Source organism: Solanum pennellii, chromosome 6 (genome assembly GCF_001406875.1).
Source record: "Solanum pennellii chromosome 6, SPENNV200".
Taxonomy (NCBI): domain Eukaryota; kingdom Viridiplantae; phylum Streptophyta; class Magnoliopsida; order Solanales; family Solanaceae; genus Solanum; species Solanum pennellii.
This window is the reverse complement of record NC_028642.1, coordinates 1,857,595-1,878,743: the sequence shown is the minus strand read 5'-3', so window position 1 is coordinate 1,878,743 and position 21,149 is coordinate 1,857,595. Positions and strand designations below refer to the sequence as shown.

At 33.7% G+C, this 21,149-nt stretch overlaps 2 protein-coding genes across 9 annotated transcripts; one reads left to right on the top strand and one right to left on the bottom strand.

Moving 5' to 3' along the window:
* Positions 1–7,340, top strand: LOC107021378 (mediator of RNA polymerase II transcription subunit 19a-like). 8 transcript variants are annotated; one of them, XR_003579042.1, is made up of 8 exons: positions 1–157; positions 3,110–3,175; positions 3,947–4,236; positions 4,420–4,647; positions 6,156–6,215; positions 6,287–6,391; positions 6,475–6,518; positions 7,019–7,340. XR_003579042.1 is itself a non-coding variant. In XM_027918114.1 (7 exons), exons 2-7 carry the CDS (start codon positions 3,145–3,147, stop codon positions 7,068–7,070), a joined length of 705 nt encoding a protein of 234 aa, XP_027773915.1. In that variant the 5' UTR covers positions 1–157; positions 3,110–3,144; the 3' UTR covers positions 7,071–7,340. The 8 variants fall into 8 exon arrangements, 4 of the variants coding, with proteins under 4 accessions (XP_027773915.1, XP_027773913.1, XP_015077510.1 ...); XR_003579043.1 differs by having other exon boundaries at positions 2–157; positions 6,353–6,391; XR_003579041.1 differs by having other exon boundaries at positions 6,287–6,518.
* A 1,020-nt stretch (positions 7,341–8,360) lies between these two features.
* On the bottom strand, positions 8,361–13,327 carry LOC107021944 (UDP-glycosyltransferase 74F2-like). Its single transcript, XM_027918054.1, has 3 exons — positions 12,745–13,327; positions 10,165–10,249; positions 8,361–9,302 (listed from the first exon to the last, which is right to left on the bottom strand). The coding sequence occupies exons 1-3, from the start codon at positions 13,311–13,313 to the stop codon at positions 8,580–8,582; spliced, it is 1,377 nt and encodes a 458-aa protein (XP_027773855.1). The 5' UTR covers positions 13,314–13,327; the 3' UTR covers positions 8,361–8,579.
* Positions 13,328–21,149: the final 7,822 nt, after the last annotated feature.

Genomic DNA, 21,149 nt, shown 5'->3' with positions numbered 1-21,149 from the left:
TATTAATTAAAAAGTCCAGGTCTATTTTTCCCCCAATTAACATCTCACCTCGGCGAAAGAGGAATTAGGGTTTTAATAGCATCTCAATTGGAGGGCAAAATAGATTTGTGCTTCGCCGGAACCCTAATTTGCTTCTCCGATCACTCTGTCAGATTGAGTATGCTTTCTTTCTACGTCGAAATTTGAATTCATATATTTTGTATGATTGTATGTTTTTTGGATTCCTATTTGCTGTTTTTTTGCTTATAATTGAACTCTGGCGATGAAGATGTTTGGTTGATACTAGAATGTATTAAATGATGAGAATTGGCAGCAATGACTTAACTTTGGTTTTCGAGTGAATTTGAAATATTCTGGCATTTTTAGTATGTCAAATTTTGAATTTTGGCGTTAAAGGTGGTCTAAAATTTTGTAAATTGAAAGTCCAGTAATTGATTATTTGGATTGATCTTTATGGAGTTTTGATTTTTTTTCGATCTTTTGTAAATGTATGTTTTTTTTAAAGGATAGACAATAACAACAAAAAATCCAGTGAAATCCCATAAAGTGTGGTTTTGGGAGGGAGATTGTACGTAGTAGGCCTTACCACTACCTCAGAGAGGCTGTTTCTTGAAGAACTTCTGATCAAGTAAATCAGAGCTGTAATTAAAAGAAAACATGACAGCCCTTGTCATATCTGTAAAGAGGATTCCCAGTCAATTATCTTCTTTTTGTGTAGATTATGAGTTTTCTTTTGTTATATATCCTGCTAGCGAGTTAATCTTTCCTTCCCAAAATAGTGACTGAGTCTCCTTGTTGCCGCATTTGAAAAAGCTCAATCATTTTTCTTCATATGGCACATTTCCCTCAAATGAATCAAACTGATAAATTGATGCCTTTTATATTGTTTATAGACCAAACACATTAAGGCCCCTTAAACTTGCCACAAATTTTCATTTTGCTACCTTGGCTCAACTATGGCTTGTTCCAATTAGACACTTAAAGTAAGTCTGAACTTTGTCTTTGAAGCACCTCAGCGATAATCACCTAAAAACATTAAGTGTGTGTTATTCACACTCATTGACATGAATACGTTCCAAATAAAATAAAGACACGTGGCATTTGGATTCATATATTAAACAAACATTATAAAATAATATATATGTTATTTTCGCATGATCCCTCCCATCGTGTATTTTCTTCCCACTTCACAATACCAATGGTTATACTAGTGTTCTTCAACCCTAGCCTCTTCCATCGTCTCCTACCCCCACCCCTAAAGCTTTGCTCACATTCTTCTCAATTGCCAGAATTGTGTTTTGTGTTGTATATTATTAGTGCTATAAGTTGTTTGCATTATCTGATTTCTCCTTCTAATAAATAATTAAACTAAAAATGTATGCCTTTAGTCCATGGCTCCACGCCTCTTGTTTTTCTAGTATCCTAGAGACCCAGGCCAATGGTTATTATACTAAATGCGAAATAGTGATTATCTAATTTTATCATTATTTTGTATCATAAAGATCTTGATAGTTCTTGTTTCGTTCAAATTAAATTGAATCATATAGTATTTCATGATTCAGTAGTTTCAGATGACAATAGAAAGAAGACAGGAAAAGAAATTAAATAGAATATTTTTTTAGGCTTTCACTCTCTTAGTGAAAATGTGATGCACACACTCTCCCACATCGCTTATTTGTGTTTAAATAGGTATAATTTTAATGATGTTGAAGTGTATATAATAATTAGTGTTATAGAAAGCGAAATTAAGGTCCTTTGGGATTTAAGCGCAAATAAAGCGTGTGCTTTATTGGAAAAAGACGCAAATGGAGAAAAACTACAAATATGTATGTGTAATCGAAGACTAATAATCATAAGCATGAACAATAAATATATGGACAAAGAAATTGAAAAATAATTATAAAAAAATGAAATATCAATTGTTTAGTGTCACCTCTTCAAGATTGCACTCATCGGTAAGGAAAAATATGTTTTACATCCTTGATGACAACACCAAAGTGCTTATAAAGCGACGGAAGCACTCAACCTGTTTTTTGCCTCGTTTTAGGGCGTAAGTGCACCTTTCACGGATAATAATAAACTATTTTTATGATACTTCTCTACCAATCCCAATATAATAATCTCATCATACATTCTCTTATTGAACTCCCCGTTAGTAAAATCAGATCATTTTATCAGGTAGAGGGAGTATTTGTCTCCTGGTCAATTGTCTAAAGTTGCGTAGTGGGATCTTTATGTTTGCATGTTTCCTCTTGAGACGGCTTTCAATATCAGTTTTTTAGTATCATTTTTTCCCCCTAAATATTCCGTTGCCGGGACTTGAACCCGGATCTTTCGGGTGAGAGCCGAGTATCCTGACCAACTAGACATTTGTTATTTTATTTCACTTTTCATGTTATGATGTATTTTGATGACTTGATACATGGAAACCATGTCATTATTAATTTCATCCCAAAACTGGCTTTGTCTTCATCATTTGCATTCTTTCATGGCTCTTCCAGAATAAAGGTTTAGACTAAAAATAACTTACTTCCTTTTATTCTGTTTTTGCCTATTTAACTTTCATAATATCTCCTAATAATCGTCTCTGAACATGTATTACCAGTTATGTTTTGTTATCTCCTTTTCTTCCTTTCCCCTCTATGCTGTGGCCTGTGGGCTCCCATCATTCCATACTTTAGAGCCTTGTATTCTTGTGAAAGAAAATGTATACTACTGGATTTTATTGCTGTTCAACGTTATATTTAAGTATCATTGAGTGATTTGTGAGACGAGCTGATCTATTCGTGAATTCACATTCTAAGTTGTCTCACTAATTTGGCAGATTAATGTTTGGTTTCATTCTTGATTTACTGGAGCTGTCATTTTTTTGACTCTTAACAATTTTGGTTTGACTAAAATTAATCCATGCCAAACCAAGGTGTCTTGGTGTCTTTTACTTTGTATAAATACTGAAATTGATTCGCTTTATCGGTTCACCATGGTTACTAAGACAGCTTATATATGAATTTATGTATTGCCATTGCCATTTTGTTTGCATTCCAAATCTTACACGTAGACCATTAGGTGGATAATTGTGGACATTGTCTTACCTACCAATACTTCCCAGGAAATGATGCTCTATCTTATGCTGGGCGCTAATTGATGGATCCAGACAGCAAGAAGTTTGGAAGAGGTGAGCTTCTTACTGTGATCTTTGAACAGTTTCTTTGCATGTTTGGGTAAAATGACTACTGCTAACATTTGACTCTACTTGGGTCCATATTGCACGTCTAGCTTTTGATTGAAGGTGGAATGGAATGCCTTGCATTTGATCTGTACTTGTATATGTGAATTTCATGCTTGATATATTTGGTGTTAAATTTTGTCTCTTCTGTTTTTCTTCTTCTTTTGTGGTGCCATTTTATTTAATTTCAGGAAGTGGAAGTGGTTGATTTACTTCTGACTTGAATTCGCCTATTTCTTTTGCACTTAAGTATGTAACCACTATCATCTATTTGGAAAACAAACGAAGATTAGTGATGCTTGTTTTGTCGCTTTTTGAATGAGGTTCTGCAAAATTCTCTGTGCTAAGCAACGTGTTATCCAGCTTCATCTTGCAGCATTTGGATTAATGTTGGCTGGTACTTTGTTCATAGGGTTATGAGTTTGGTTACAAGATCTCACAAATTACTAAAATATGCTTGAAGTCGTGCCAAAGTGGTCAAAGTTTGCACACAGTTAAGGTGTTTTATAAAGGTTGTGATTTGCTAAAAGAATATTGTGCTTCCCGTTTTTAAATTCCGAAGAATTTAAAATCAAAATCATTTGACTCTTTGATCTTCTTTTCGTTGACATTTTTTCATTTTAATTTAGACACCGTTGGCTTTTTAATTTAGACACTGTTGGCCTTTTAATTTAGACACCGTTGGCTTACTGTGGTTGATTGGTCCAATTACATTATTAGGGCCAAGAGAGCTTGCAGGTGCTGTGGATCTTATTAATCACTACAAGCTGTTGCCTCATCACGAGTACTTCTGCAAGAAGCCTCTTCCATTGTCAATTTCAGATACACGCTACCTTCACAATGTTGTGGGAGACAGAGAAATTAGGAAAGGGGAAGGGATGCAGTTGGATCAGCTTATACATGATACGTCTTTTTTAAAAGAGACAAATTCACGCATCCAACCATTTGAGTTAGATGCTCTTAATGAAGCTTTTCAACTACGTGAAGCAGCTCCAATTGTTCTGCCTCCGGTAAGAAACCTATTGTGTGAAGCTTAGTTATATAAGTATGTCTGATTCAGCTCTTTAAGTAACCCTTTCACTCCTTTCTGATCTCTGAAGATGGAGGCAGAACAGCATTTTTTTCTCTAACCCTGTGCTTTTCTATAATGCCAGTTTGCTTGTTCCACTAATTCCTGATTTGGTGTTTCATAGTCTGAAAAAGGGATCCCCACTGTAGCTGGAAAGTCTAAAAGTGAGTCGAAAGACAAGGAGAAGAAGCATAAGAAGCACAAGGATAAAGACAAGGAGAAGGACAAAGAGCATAAGAAGCACAAACACCGTCATAAAGATCGAAGTAAAGACAAGGATAAAGAGAAAAAGAAAGATAAAACTGGCCATCATGATTCTGGTGCTGACCTTTCAAAGAAACATCATGAAAAGGTCTGCTACTAGCAAATGTTTATAAAACTATTTACCTTATCAAAAAAAAAACTAGCAAATTTAAGAGTTATGCAAATCTGGTGATTCTCCTGGCATGCCATATACTGTGAATATCATGTGGTTGTTCCATATTTAAGAAGTTTAGAAGACTGGTTCACAGTAAAGACACTTAATAATTCGCCCAATGGTGTCTTTACTGAAAATGGCATTACTTCGTAACTGACAGAAATATTTTTTATAGTTCCACTTAGAATCTTGCTATCCGTGTCTCTTGCTTCCGTGCACTTTCACTACATTGCTTGTGATGTAGCTTATAAGTTGCATTTATAGGATTCAAGTAGAATAGAGTTCAGGATAAAAAGGTTTAATTTTAGGAAATATCTAGCTCAAGAGTTTGTTGAATCAATCGTTGCTTGACTTTCATTTTGTAGTCACTGCGTCAAAAGATAGCCATTTGACTTAGTTTAATTAGGTATCCAATACATTTTTTTTGACATTAGTAACATTGTATTTCAGTCAGTACTTGGGTAGTACTGAAAAACCATATTTACAAAAATAAGAAAAAGAATAAAGTCCTTCCAATGCTAAACCAGGAACTAGATGGATCCTAAACCATCTATGATTGACTCAGTCTCATTGGAGTAGACATTTGTACACCAAAAACAGAACAACAAAATACATTTAAGCTTGACTTCCTGCAGGTTGTTGTCCTTATTTTCAAAACATCTATCATTTCTCTCTCTCCATATAGTCCACCATATACAAGCAGGTATTATCCTCCATCTTTCTTTGTTTGTAGCCTCAACTCCAGCCTCCTCCCAACTGAAAAGAGTCTCATCAATCTTACTAGGCATACTCCAGGAAATGCCTCTGAGATTCAGGAAAATCTGCCACAGTTGAGCAGTGAAATTGCAGTGTAGAAAGAGGTGTTTTACTGTCTCTGTATCCTTACCACATAAGGAGCATCTGTTGCATAAAGATATACCTCTCTTGGCCACATTGTCCAATGTCAAAACTGCTTCATTGGCTAGCAGCCAGGTGAAGCATGCCACTTTTTGTGGCACTTTGACTCTCCAAATTTGCTTCCAAGGCCATCTGAAATCTTGATTCTCCACAAGACTTGTTTGTTTATATCCTTCATTCACCCTAGGTATCCAATACATTGTCATTTCCATAACTAGCCTTTTACTTACAACAGTAGCTTCAAGTTCTAGTTTGTTTGATTGTTCTCGTTTTTGTCGTCGTACTGTATGCTATGTACTGTTTTGATGAGAGGTTGACATTGTATTCTTTCTCTGTGTGACAATTGTGGATAATTTTTCTTGTTTGATTTGATGTCTTGGCCTAGAGGAGCTTAACTATTGAGCTGGCTTGTTTGGATCGCTCTTGCTGTAAAAAGTTCATCACAGAGTTGACACTTTTAGGACTTCAACAAATAGTTATAATGTATAGACTGTGTTTATGCTTTTGTTTGACCTCACTGATTGTGATCTTTCTGATGATATCAGAGAAAGAAGCATGAGGGCAAGGAGGATCTTAATGATGTTAACAAACACAAGAGAAACAAGGTAAGATTATTTTTTTATTCAATATGATCTGTGCAAACGTTAAGTTCGTTTCTGAGCTCATTGTATGGCAGATTTTTCAGTATATTGAGACCATACCTTCACCTTATACAATATTCTTACATGCTGAAATGTTGCAGCACACGAGCTAAAAGATTGATGAAATTGGGGCAGTAAAGGTTACATGCTGAAATGTCACATGTGCTGCTATAATTTACTGTTCTCATGTGCTGCTATAATTTACTGTTCTCATGTGCTGCAGTTAAGAATTTGGAGGAATCCTTTTCTTATTGTAAAATATCTAAGGTACAGATGTTCTTATCCTACTATATCCGACACATTGAATAACTTCACGAGTCTTTCCATCCATGCCATCTATTATAGAAGGTATATATCCTATTTGATTCTGGAAGAAAAGAAAGACTAATTATTGACGTCAGAAGCTGTTTGCAGCCTGTTTTGTAGCCATTAGGTGCCCATGAGGTTCATATATATGACTTTAAGTATTTCAGTTTGTGGATTTTGAACATTTGCATTTGTTGGATAAACAGCAGATTCCTAATTATGGTCTTTTAGTGTTGCTTGTGCTTTTTATCTGTATATATTCTGTTGCAGACTGGAAGGGTTGCTGAGACACTATTAAAACATAAAAAATAGAAGAGTTAGTAGACATTTTAGATACACAGAGTTATTTGGCATTGCATTCTGCTGTTAGCGTCTATTTTTGGCGTTTTCAACCTAGAGCACATCATAGTATTAGTTACCTTTTGTGTTTCATAATGTTTCTGTTTCTCTTCTCCATGCAGAATAGCTTCTGGACCAACTAAAGAATGTAAAGAGGGTGAATGCAGCTGTTGAAACTAGATTTTAGTGAAATGTACATAGTGCTGAAAAACAACCTCATTGTATCTATTATACTATATAAGAGCTTGTTTGACATTGTTTATTTTCATAAGCACTTTCTTTTTTGGTAAACTAAAGTTTTTATTTACCAAATGGATAATGTACAGCTTAAGAAAAGGGAACAAAAACAAAACTCTAGCTGGGAAGGACTTATTGCTCCTATATGCATGTGTAATATAGAGTAACTATTATAAATAGTATTTCAACTACCTTAATTTATATTTCAACTCTACAGATATTAAATTCATTATGAATTCAAGTGTTTAGGTGATTAAAATATAAGATTAATATTTTCGTTATACTTTAATTTATTTATTTTTGTAACATATGTGTTGAAATTGTTAAAGATGAGTGTTGTTCATGTCTCGATCTTGTCATGTATGAAGATGAGTGTTTTGAACGGTCTGTAACTTGCTAGCATAGCTCAGGTTGATTCCAATGGAATATTTGCAATTAGTTTATCTCATTTTGTGGAAAAGTAAGTACACTTAAAATTCAAATGAATATTTATCATCATCATGTTTTAAAAACTAAATAGAACATAAAAAATAGGAAATATAAATTAAACACTTAAATAAGGGGCAAGACATATTTTCAAACAAATACATGAACATAACTCTTTTGCAACCATATTGTAAAGCAATCGTCTTTGACTTGGTTATTATTATAATTGGGCAACATGTTTTGCAGTATTGTGTGAGGCACACCAATTATCACAGGGAACAGAGAAAAAAAGATAAATATAATCTCAAACTATTTGGTATGCAGATATCCTTTGTCATACTTTTGGGATATTGATATTCGTGCCGTCCAAAGCTAGAGTGTATATGTTCTTCACTCTAACGGAAGATTAAATAGGGACACGTGACGCAATCTTATCCATCGATCCGGTGTCTGGTCGGTGGAAAAGATTATGACACGTGTATATCCGTTTGTATAAAATATATATATATGCTCTAATTTTTGAACAACAGAAACACCTATATCTCAAAAATATGACAACGATTATCTGCATACCATTTACCTAGTTCAAAAATATATCTGTCCTTTTTGGTAAAGGAAAAATGGTAATTGGGAAAAATGTTTTGGATTATTGTGTGGAGAACATAAGCAAAAGGAAAAATGATAATTGATGAGGTAAGCATATGTAGTCATGAAAAAAAAAAGCATACCTAGTCATGAAAATACATCATCAAATAATCCACATCCTTTTATTTTTCTCATCATTTCTATGAGCAAAATAATACAATAGGTGAACATTGAAAATAATAGCAAGTAATTATCAATTTCATTAGGCAAAGCCTTAAAGGCCATCATAATTTCAAACTCAAACCTACAAATCGAAATTGTGACAATAAATTAATATTGTTTATGCAAAATCTTGCGTACGTCACTTACTTATACCAAAATCTTGGTACATATAAGACAACACTAGCATGAAAACATATAGTTATTGGATACACACTAAAGCACCAATTTATCAATAAATTCATTAATGTTTCTATCTGAACTTCCACCTTCATCCATGGCCTTTTTTGTCACTTCTCTCCATTTGGTTGCATTTTTTCTAATCTCTTTGCCTCTTTCTCCTTCCATAACTTCTCTTATGCAATGTTCCACAACTTCTTGTTCAACAACACCCTTTTCATTAGCTTGTGCCTTTATTCCCATCTCCCAAATATCCATCACATACTTAGCATTTGTACATTGATCAGTCCATATTGGAATTGCCACCATTGGAACTCCCATACTCAAAGCCTCTAAAGTCGAATTCCATCCACAATGTGTCATAAAACAACCGATTGCTTTGTGTGATAATACATCTAGTTGTGGACACCAAGTTACAATTAGCCCCTTTTCCCTTTTTATGTTATCTAAAAAATCTTTTGGAATTTTAGGCTCTTCTGATTCTCTAACTACCCATAAGAAGTTGTGGTTGCTTTTATTCAATCCACAAGCTATCTCCTTCATTTGCTCTTCTTTTAATTCAGCCATACTTCCAAATGAGACATACACAACTGATCCATCATCACAATCACTTAGCCATTTCATGCAAACATCAGTTTTAGGCTTGTATATACTTAGACCATATGAATTATCATTCTCAAGTCTCTTGTCCACATACATTGATGGTATGGTTGGTCCAATAGTCCTCAATCTCAATCTCTTTGTTATCCAATCCACTTCCTGTTCATAATTGGGAAAAAAAGGATCATATAAACGAACTATTTATGTGACTTACTTTCCTTTTTAGTCAGTCCAAAAAAGAATGATCCAATTCTATATAAGCAACAATTTCACTATAAAATATCCCTTAATGAAATGATTTACCGCTACACAAATTTCTATCATTCATTTTGGACCACAAGTTTTAAAAATCTTATTTTCCTTTTTAAACTCCGTGCCGAGTCAAACTACCTCACATAAAATGAAACGGAGAGAGTAAAAAATAAATGGTTTGTCGGTGCAATAAGCTGCCACTATACACGGGTTTGTGAGAGGGTATATAAGATCACATTTGATCTATTGTACAAACTCTTACATTTCTACCAGAGGTAGCTTGAACTTATGACCTTCTTGATCACACGGTTTCAAGCCTTACCTATGTTGAGCACTAAGGTGCAATGACTTAAAGTGGTCCATGTAGATTAAATAAGACTCGTGTTAAGCAAACAAAATAGCAAGAATTGATTTTCTACATGTGACATCAATCAAGATGAAAAAATTCACAAAAACCATCTACGCCACCAAAAAGTAAAGAACCCGTAGTCATGGCATGTGCTATAATGCACAAAAACACTCCACCTCACCAATTAAAAGTAAAGCACACGTGGTGCTTGCTTGTGACACATAGGGCTTTGGGATCCTTCAGAAAATGTCAATGGGGTGTGTTAAATCCTCCAAAAAGTTATTGATATTTCGAGGATCTGACATAAATATGATGACATTTCCAAAGGATCTGAACATCATAATTTTTCACATTGCACCGTGGCTCGATCCCTTTCAAGTAATAAACAAATAATAAAAGAAGAAGAGTGAGAATACAAACATGTTTCTCCAATTCATATATGGTGTTGCAAAGGATCCAATCAGCTTCTTGTATATTAGAGAATTGATCAACAAGCATCTTCAAAATGTTGGGAATTAAACACACAACACACACAAATAATCTAGAGAAAAGAGAAACGGAACACAAACGGGACACACAAGAATTTAACGTGGTTCGGTTTCCCTACTCCACGACTGTAACAGGAGGATTTTTATTTCACTTGTGCTACTCTAGAATTACAAATACAAGGATCATATTTATAGGAAAGCCAAATGGTTAACCTAGGGTTTCAGTAATGGGTCGGGCCGGCTCACAAGCCTCCACAAAGCCCAACAATCTCCCACTTGGAGGCTAGAAGAATTTCAACTGTCATCCACTTAGAACACTTGTATGTCTAGTAATCTTTTTCAACTCTCTCCTGCTACAGCGGCCTTCTCATCAGTCAACTGAAAGGCCCGTTGAAGCTCCCCGAAGCTTCAACACATCAGTCACGGCTGAAACTGCCCTTGACTCGTCCTCGGTCCCTACCGGCTCCCACTTGAGACACGAACTGCCGGATCCTAGAACTCCCTGAGAACAAACACTCTCCATACTCAGCAAGAAATTTTCTGGAGACGTATCAACAGCTGGAATACTGGTTCTCTTGACCCACTGTCTTCTAGGAGCCTTGGCTGAAGCACGGCCGGTGCTCCCACTGCCACGAACGCCTCTGACTGGTCTTCCTGAACCTTTCCTTGCTCGTTCATCCTGAATCTGACCTGTGGCTCTGGGTTTCTTTCTTGCAAAGACAACCTTCTTCTGCCCACGAGATTCTGTGAACCGGACTTTGTTTTTCTTCTGAACTGGGACGGTCACTCCCTCAGACGGTAATCCGACAATATACAACGATCCTCTTTTTGTTCCACGAGCCATGACAAGATTGCCCCTCACGACCTTCCACTGCCCATTTCCGAACTTCACATGATGTCCCTGTTCATCCAACTGCCTAACAGAAATCAAACTTTTCGTCAAGCTTGGAACAACTCTGACATCCTTCAAGGTCCAGAAACCGACTGGCGTCTTCAGCACCATGTCACCCATGCCCGTAACATCAAGAGCTCTATCGTCTGCAAGCCTTACCTTTCCAAAGTCTCCAATAACCAGATTCTGCAATGCTTCACTGCTGTGGGTAGCGTGAAAAGAAGCACCAGAATCCATGACCCAGGAATCCACATTGCTCTCCGCGCAACAGATAAACAAATCCTCGTTGACGCTGTCTTCTGCAATGTTGACTTGTTTGTCTTTCTGGCATTGATTCCTGAAATGCCCCACCTCCTTGCAGTTCCAACATGTTACACCTGAGCCATCCCGAGCCTTTGACTGACTCCTTCTTCGGTTCCTGCTCCCACTACCTCTGTTATTTCCTCTGCCTCTGACGACGTTTAGCATATCACCTGATGATTCTCCAGAACTCCTTCTTCTGACATCCTCGCCAAGAACGAGATCACGAATCTTCTCAAAGGTGAATCCATTAGGTCCCACTGAACTGGCAACTGCTGTAACCGTTCCGGACCAACTGTCAGGCAATGATGATAACAGTAGTAAAGCTTGAACTTCATCATCGAACTTAATGCCAACTGACAAAAGTCTGGCTAAGATCGAATTCAATGAGTTGATGTGCTCGGTAACTGAACTGCCTTCCTTCATCTTTGTGTTCACCAACTCTCTAATCAGAAAAATTTTGTTTGCTGCAGATGGCTTCTCGTACATGTTAGACAAGGCTTCCAAGATGCCTTTCGCTGTCTTCTCCTTAAGAATGTTGAACGCAACATTCTTGGTCAACGAGAGTCGGATAACTGACATAGCTTTCCGATCCAAAACTGCCCACTCTGCATCAGACAATTTTCCTTGCTTGTCACCCAACACTACGTCCAAATCTTTCTGAACCAGCAAATCTTCAATCTGCATCTTCCACCAACTGAAATCTGTACCATCGAACTTCTCAATTCGGAACTTCCCATCTTCTGCCATCTCAAAGGACTTCGGCAATTCCCTTAACGGCGTCTACAGACAGCGGGCGGCGATTTGGACGATGCTCACGATCTGGACGCTCGCGGCTGGATCTGAGGCTCCTCGACGCGGCGGCCAACGGAACGGCGCGACGGACAGCACACGGACGACGGCTGTTCGCACCCTGCGCGGTTCTCCTAGCCGGCTGCTGCTTGAGGTTACCCACACGGTAACGGCGGCTACTCCTCCCTGCACACAGTTCTTCACACAAGAACCCTAGGTGACAATTTCTCACAGTTTGTGTTACAATGTTGTTGAAACCTCGCTCTGATACCAATTGTTGGGAATTAAACACACAACACACACAAATAATCTAGAGAAAAGAGAAACGGAACACAAACGGGACACACAAGAATTTAACGTGGTTCGGTTTCCCTACTCCACGACTGTAACAGGAGGATTTTTATTTCACTTGTGCTACTCTAGAATTACAAATACAAGGATCATATTTATAGGAAAGCCAAATGGTTAACCTAGGGTTTCAGTAATGGGTCGGGCCGGCTCACAAGCCTCCACAAAGCCCAACACAAAAATGGTGGATATGACCCCATATCATTAACAAATGATGGCAAGTCAGAGGGAACTAATGGTTGCAATAATCCAGGTAGCAATACTTGATCATGTCCTTCAACAGGAAGCTTTAGTTCCTTTAGTTGGATATGATAAAAAATATTTTCAACAGCACATGACATAGTGAAGAAAACACCACTTACAAGTCCAAACATTTTTGCAACATCAAGAATCCAAGGCATGAATGAATCATAAATGACACAATTTATAGGATTTCCTTTGTTTTTCAACTTTTCAATGAGTTGAATAAGAGCTTGTGATCCAACTTTTTGATGACTTTCTAAGTAGGTTTCAATAGATTTAGCACCAAAGAGTCCATTCACATCATCATATCCATCAGAAATTGGCTCAATTGTGATGGAACTTGTCAATTCTTGCATGCTTTTGTTGAATATGTAAATAGTAGGAACAAGTGTGATCTCTATGCCTTTGTGTTGTAATCTTTTGGAGAATTGAAGCATTGGATTTATGTGGCCTTGTGTTGGAAATGGTATTACCAAACAATGGATTTTGTTGTGAGCTAAGTTCATTTTTTCTTTGATAAGTTCACAAGTCAACGTTGAAGTCCTCTTTCTTTGATCTCTATATATTAGGGATGGCAATGGGGCCGGGCCGATGCGGAGCGGGGTGGATTTAAGGCTATGTGAGTGGGGCGGGTTTGAGGTTATGTGGGGGCGGGTTAAAGTGAGTTTTTTTAAAATTAATGTGGGGCGGGGCGGGGCGGGTTGCGAGTACATGTGATTTTATGTGGGTTCAAACTTAGTTTTATTTTTTTACATGTTATAAAGTGATAGAGCATTATTTATTAAGATAATTTCATTAAAACTACTAAAATATTCAAGATAATAAATGAAAATGGTTCAATAAAAAACAATACAATTTCTTGCATGTCTTCCAATTAACCTCTAAAAAATAAAATTTTAAGTCACTATCCTATTAAATTAATACAACTTAATGAAAAAATGAATTTTGTTTTTAGTATCAAACATAACTAGAAAAAGAAAATATAAAAAAAATTATGTGGGGTGGGTGAGGAACAAGGTGAGACAGGTTGAAAATGAAAATTGTTGCTATGCGGAGCGAATTAAAAATTTTACGGGTCAAGCTCAATCCGTACCGCCCATCCAACATTGTCATCCCTACTACATATGAAGAGATTGAGAGTTCTACGATTCAATCGAATTCAGTAAATCTTCTGTGTATAAGAAATTAAGAATGATTGATAAATCAAAATATTTAAAAAATATATGAATAATTCTTATAATTTTTCAAAGAGTAATTACATCACGTATAAAGAGGAAGAAAAGAGTATTAATTATTAAATATTGATAATTGGTAAAGTTCTGAACCTAAAGTACAATAAATTTAATGATCAAAATATAAATAATAGCTACTCATCAAATTTGGGAATTGTCTCTCTCTTATGGTATCATAGGAATTGATTTTATATATGCAACATGTTTTATTTTATTTTTGTTTTTTGTTAGACTTTGCAACCCAAGTGCTATTTTAATATTCTTCTTTTTTAATAAAAAAATAGACTTCTTCACATGCTAAATTTTAGTTGATGGTCTCATCCAATTATGTAGAGTCAATTTTCTTTTTATAATAAAAAACAAAAAATTCCTCATGAACTTTGCAGCAAATTACTTCATTATATAATTGATGATCTCATCCTAATTGTGATTGAATAGTCTCCTAGGCTAATAGAAATTTCGTAAATTTTAAGTGTCTATTTGAAAAAAGAGTAAAATTAAAAGGAGATTTTTAAACCATCTCAATTATATCGATTTTTATTTGTTATCAGAACGATACCATTGTTAATTTTTTATTTTTCACTTTTAAATTATCACCTCAAAATATACTATTATGAAAATATTTCTTTTGCAAGTATGTCCTTGAAGAAGCACTTCAATTCTTCATCAAGAAGTCAAGAATGTAAAACTTTGTTGTCGTATTGTTTGATCTTAAATATTTAATAGGTGTGCTTGGTTTTTTCGTATTATTTGATGGAGTATCTATTATAATGTCTTTTAATTTTAAATCAAATTAATTAAAGAGTAAAGAAACAAAGTCGATGCCTAGGACCTTGGTTATATTTTTATATAATTGAAATAAAAAAATTTTACTCCCTTCGTATTGTTGCTAGCTTTTTGAACTCAAAGATTTGAAGTTTTCATGGCCTACAACGTAGAATATGTGACATTATTCCAGAACTTTTGGTTCGAGTATTTTTCTCGAAGACTTTAAATTATATCTTAATCATGATTCATATCGAAGACTATAAATATCTTAATCATGATTTATATCGAAAACTACAAATATCTTGTTATTCATCTTGTATTCCAAACTTACTGAATATGGAAAAACAGAAAGAAGATCAAGCCCACTGAATGCACAGTGTCCCGTTAAGGAAATTATTTCCCTTTAGTATCTGAGGTTTGATTTGGAATATGTCCTTCCAGGATAGAATGATCTCAATCACCAGTGTATTGATACCCAAAACGCTGGTGTCAACGAGCCACTCAACAGCAGAAAAGTACACTTAGAATACTAGATTTAGGAGTAGAAGAAGAAGTCCATAAATTATATTATTTAAAATGAGAGAAAATCTCTCAATTTAAAGAAAACAAAGGGTAGTGCGAAAAAGTTCTTATTGTGCCTTATCAGAAAGGTCACAAAGTTTTGAAAAACTCACAATCTTTCGAAAAGGTCGTCAACTTTCATAAAAGTCACAACTTTTCATAAAAGGTCGCAACATTTTATAAAAGTCACAACTCTTCGTAAAGTCGCAACTCTTCATTTTTCATTCACACCTTTTAAAACCCAACATATCATGATTCATATCGAAGACTATAAATATCTTAACCATGATTCATATTGAAAAATCCCCCGCAGATAATTTGACGCAAAGGAATGTAATAAGTGCTTTGCATACTCAAACTTATAATTGAAAATTTTAGTGAGAAAATTAATTGGGAAATTTTTTCTCTGTATTCTGTTAAAACCACAAAATGAGAATGAATCCATACATATATACAAGTATGTTAGCCAGCTATCATGGTTGTTAAGCCAGCTGTGAACTCTCTCCACTAACTAACTACTCAACCAACTAATGGAATATAAAACATATTAACTAACTAACTAATGTGCTAATTAGATAATTTTATGCTAACTACTATTATTCTCAATAATAATTCTAAGGTTGAAACTGAGACATGTTTACCATCCGAACAAATCGTGAGCCAGCAATGTGTGGTTGAGATTTGACTTAAAAATAACTAATATCGCAATCAATTGATTAGTTGAGGAAATTGCTCGAACATGTAGTATTCATGTTATGAGCCCAATAAATGTGTATATAAAAAAGATGATCGAGTTAATTGAGCAAGTTGAATGCATCGTGTAGACTTATATATTGCGGTTACTTTTTCTAGTACGTAATCTAAGTGTTTGAGTGTGATAAGTGTTCCAATTTCTCTGGCCGATTATGAACTTGATTAGTCTACCAATTTTGAAGGTAATCTTTAGATTATAAACTTGATATATAAATAATATGAAATCAATCAAAGAGGATTACATTAAAGACTAAATTTAAGATTATAATATATTTGTATTGATTTTAATTTAACTTTGACGTAATTATTTTTTTTCTTCCTCTTCAATTTATTCAAATAGACGCAAAAGCATGTCCTATCAACATTCTTTTTCAATGCACAAAATTTGAAACGAGACCTTTAATTAAAAAAATAACAATCTCAATCATTGAACCAGAGTGATTTGATTTCTTAAGTTGACTTCCAACTATTAAGACTTATATCTACAAATAGGGGTGGAGAAATGGAGTATTTAAGTAAAAATTGACAGCAAATATATGTATGACCCATCTATAAGTGACCTAAATTTGACAACTAACCAAGCAATTCCTTTGCATTTCTTGGGAAATAAATAAATATTCGATTAAAGTTCTTAGCTTCACTATAATATCTATAACTAATTGACTACATATTGAATTAAACGAATTTTTACTCGAATTTCCATATTAAAATTCATGACTCCACAACTATTTATAATTAACTAGCTAGGTACATATCAAATTGAACGAATTAATTCTTAATTTTTCTTTCCTCCTTTTTTTTTAAGTTCATAATTGAATCGACTCGAACAGAAAAAATTAATCCTTCATCTCACATCAAATTTAGTAATTAGGTTATACTAGTGAGGTTGGTGGCAAAGCATTTATATACTCTACATCATTGCATACAGAGGCGGAGCCATCTTGTATAAGGGGTTCATCCGAACATCCATCGGCGAAAAATTATATTACTTATACGTGATTAAAATGATTTTATATGTATGTATTGTAAAATGTCGAACCCCCTTCAATTACTTCTTATGTCTATTTCTACAGATTTTAAACCCGTTATTGAAAATTCTGACTCCGCCTTTGATTACATACATTCAATTATTTTACAGAAGGAAGCATTTGTTGGGCAATTGACACTAAAATTTCTATCAAACTTCATGTCAATATGACATCTAGTAATAGTAAAGATTAAAAACAATGAATTTAATGCAGATTGTTATACATGTGTGGTCAAAATTCAATTTTTTGAAATTTCTCGACGTGTTGTTTGTTTTTTCATCTCTAAAGAAATGTTTTTAAATGATAAACAAAAGGTAACAATTAAGGCTGAATACAACATCAACTAAAACATAAATCAACGAAACAAGGACACAAAGATACACATCATTAGAGATAGTATAACAGATGTAGATTATTAGACATACAATACGTGGCAGCTGCAAATAAAGGATGAAATAGATGTTATCTCCTGTATTCAGATTAGCAAATCAGAAAAAATAAAAAAATGAAAAGAATAACACAAAATTATTCGAGTTCACAAAACTCACTGCGTGTCCTTAAGAAATTTAATCTCCTCAAGTCCCCGAGATTGCAGATTAATTCCTCCCAAGATAAAACGGATTAACCATTAACGACGTAGTGGTACCTCAAACTTCGATAATTTCAACAAACTCAAAATGGAAGCAAAGAATCACACACACAGACACGATCGATCGATTTTATTTTGTAAGAAATGTATGCAAGAGAAGGGAAGAATTCGATGCAGAAGAATGAGAGAAAATTTCTCTATTTATAGTCAACAAAGGGTAAAGGTCGCAACCCTTTGGAAATAAGACAATCTTTCAGAAAGGTTACAACTTTTTGAAAAAAAGCACAAGCTTTCAAACAGTCACAACCCTTAATATAATAATTTGTTCTCATACATATATCTTAAAAAAATATCGTATCAAATTAAATAATGTCATATTAAATAAAAAATAAAATTAAAGAAATATATAAATTTAATATGTTATAAAAAGATAATGGAATAACTCATTTCACTATTTAAATGACATAGTTCATATATGATTTTCTCAGGGGAAACATCATTGAAATCACAAATACAAAATAAAGTTACATGACAAATATTAAAATCTTCAAATGGAACTAAATCCACATATGTAATTGTTTATTTTGATAAATCTTTAATTCTTAATTATTAAACTTATAGCCAACAGCTCCCTAGTGGAATATGCTATGTTTTAAACTAAAAAAAATCTTCTAATAAATTTTGAAAAAAATGAAAAAGTTATCTATTATGCTCGAAGGTAAGTCTAAAATAATCCATTAAGTATACATAAAAAATTTAATAATTTTAATTCCGTAGGTAGAGTTGTCAATATGAACTAGCCCACCTCATTCGAGCTAATTCATATTGACTTTGACATTTTATGGTCAAGCTGGGTTAGCTCATTTTTTGTGTGAGCCAGAAAACGGCGGACCCACCCACAAGTACGTGAGTTACAGGTTTGCCGGGTCAATCTACTTTTTTTAAAATTATATTTTTTTTAAAATTATTAAATTAAATTATAAATTATAATTTAAAAATATTATCATAAATATCGATAAAATAATATTATATTATATTAATGATACTACTTGTTAATCAAATCCACAAATAAAATTATCTTTATAATATTTATTAAAAAAATCAAATAAAAGTATAAATATATAAATAGAAATATTAACCTAATTATTTTTAGTTTGGACTCTCTTCAATTTTAAATTTTAATAATTTATTATATTTATTAATTAATTTTTATTGACTCAAGACCAACCCGACCTATATTTCCCAAGCTCTACAAATCAAGAGGTTTATTCAGGCCGAACAAAAAAATTCTTTTCTTATATGGGTTCAAAAAATCTTAGCATATTCCTACTAAATCCTAGATTAGATCTGACCAGCCTAATGTGTCTAGTCTATATTGACGACTCTATCGATAAGTTAACAATTTTAATTATCATTTAATATTAAATAATGAGATAATTTACCTTCCAAAAGCTAGCTCAAAGGTTGAGGCTTTCCCTCACACTTATAAATTGACCACCAGCCCCTTCCACTTCCGATGTGGGATAACCCAACAATCTCCCCCTTCACACATCGGGCCTTGGGCTGGAGAGAACGACAACCCAGTTTCTCCCGGTGGGCTGAGACTTGTTGACAACCTGAGCTCTGATACCAATGTTGGATGGTCTTGGGCCTTCTCAACCCAAAAGCTAGCTCAATGGTTGAGGCTTTCCCTCACACTTATAAATTGACCACCAGCCCCTTCGACTTCCGATGTGAGATAACCCAACAATCTCCCCCTTCACACATCGGGCCTTGGGCTGGAGAGAACGATAACCCAGTTTCTCCCGGTGGGCTGAGACTTGTTGCCAACCTGGGCTCTGATACCAATGTTGGGTGGTCTTGGGCCTTCTCAGCCCAAAAAGCCAGCTCAAAGGTTGAGGCTTTACCTCACACTTATAAATTGGCCACCAGCCCCTTCCACTTCCGATGTGGGATAACCCAACACGTTGTTGGGTGTGGTGAAAATGAAAAAATAAAAAAGAAACATTGAGAAATTTTCACTAAATACATGACAGACAATAGTCTGTAGTTCAAAAATCAAATTATGCAACATAAAAAAAACTACACCATATAATAAAAATAAAGGTAAATGACAGAAATCAAATACTTAAAATTGTCATTTGTTCCTTATAAATTTATAATTATAAAAATTCCTCTAACTGATATAATAATATAAGCGTTGATCCATTTATTTGATGAGCGAAATACATTAATCGTTAAGTAAGATAAATTATATTTTATACATGATATACTAATCTAATATACATTTTATACATGATACACTAATCTGATGCACGAGATATACTAATATGATGTTCGAGATACATTAATTTGATGCAATGATACATTAATCTAATGTGTGAAAATGCAAAATTTTAAGAATTAGTAAAACTAATAGGAAATAATAGTAATAAAAAAACTTAGAGATGAGATTTCTATCATTTTTCCATAAAAATAAATATAGCAAAAATTGCACCACACTTGAAAAAGAAATAAAATATAATATTAACGGAGTATAAAACTTATACCTCTAAATAGAAATTTCTAATAGATTTTTATAAAAAAATTATAGTTCAATCTAATCTAATTGCTAGATTTGAATATATATTTAATGAATGCAAATTTAAATGATTCAAATTGTTCAAATTACATACTACAATATTTTTATCGTGCATGTAAATTTTGGTGAAATCTTATAAATTTACACTATGATAAATATTACCATTAATAAATATCTAGAAAGAACGAGTTGTGATACTTTTACCAATTAAATATCTAGAATTGGTTGTCTTGTCAAAGTTTGGTGGAGAGTTACATCATTCATATTATTTTCATTCATATTATATATCATAAAACTTTTTTTTTCTAAAATATGGAATTAATAGATTTAGTTTTTTGATTTTGCCTCTATAAATTGAGTATTTATATCGAAAAGTTTATCAAACATGTATAAATATTAAAATTAGAATTCACTTATTATTATTAAAATTATCATTTTAAAATTTAATACCTCAACAATTAAAATTCTGATTCTATCTTCAAGTATTATAAAAAAATTTATACTAATCCATATTAAAATTTGTTAATGATATGAAAAATGTTTACAAATATTGGGAGATAAAAAAAATAATTCCTTCACCATAAAAAAAAAAAAGAAAAAAAAAGGTGACTTGCATTTTCATCCAATAATTATTGAAACAAAGAAAAGAATAAACAGTATATGGATAATGTTTGGTTATCAAATGAAGATTCTTCAATTCGGATTTTAAATTCTATTTGGCCCATGGAAAGCAATTCTATTATAAGATTTTGGTTAGATAACACCGTAGTTTTAGAATTTAAATTTTATATATTTAATTTTAAAAATTTATATTAAATATTTTTTGTATT

Coding starts and splice junctions, on each gene's coding strand:
- LOC107021378 (XM_027918112.1), top strand. CDS start 3,145: ATGGATCCAGACAGCAAGAAGTTTGGAAGAG. Junction 3,176..3,946: donor CAGCAAGAAGTTTGGAAGAG/GTGAGCTTCTTA, acceptor TTACATTATTAG/GGCCAAGAGAGCTTGCAGGT. Junction 4,648..6,155: donor CAAAGAAACATCATGAAAAG/GTCTGCTACTAG, acceptor TGATGATATCAG/AGAAAGAAGCATGAGGGCAA.
- LOC107021944 (XM_027918054.1), bottom strand. CDS start 13,313: ATGAACTTAGCTCACAACAAAATCCATTGTTTGGTAATACCATTTCCA. Junction 10,250..12,744: donor ATGGGGTCATATCCACCATT/TTTGTGTTGGGC, acceptor AATTCCCAACAT/TTTGAAGATGCTTGTTGATC. Junction 9,303..10,164: donor TATATGAATTGGAGAAACAT/GTTTGTATTCTC, acceptor AATTATGAACAG/GAAGTGGATTGGATAACAAA.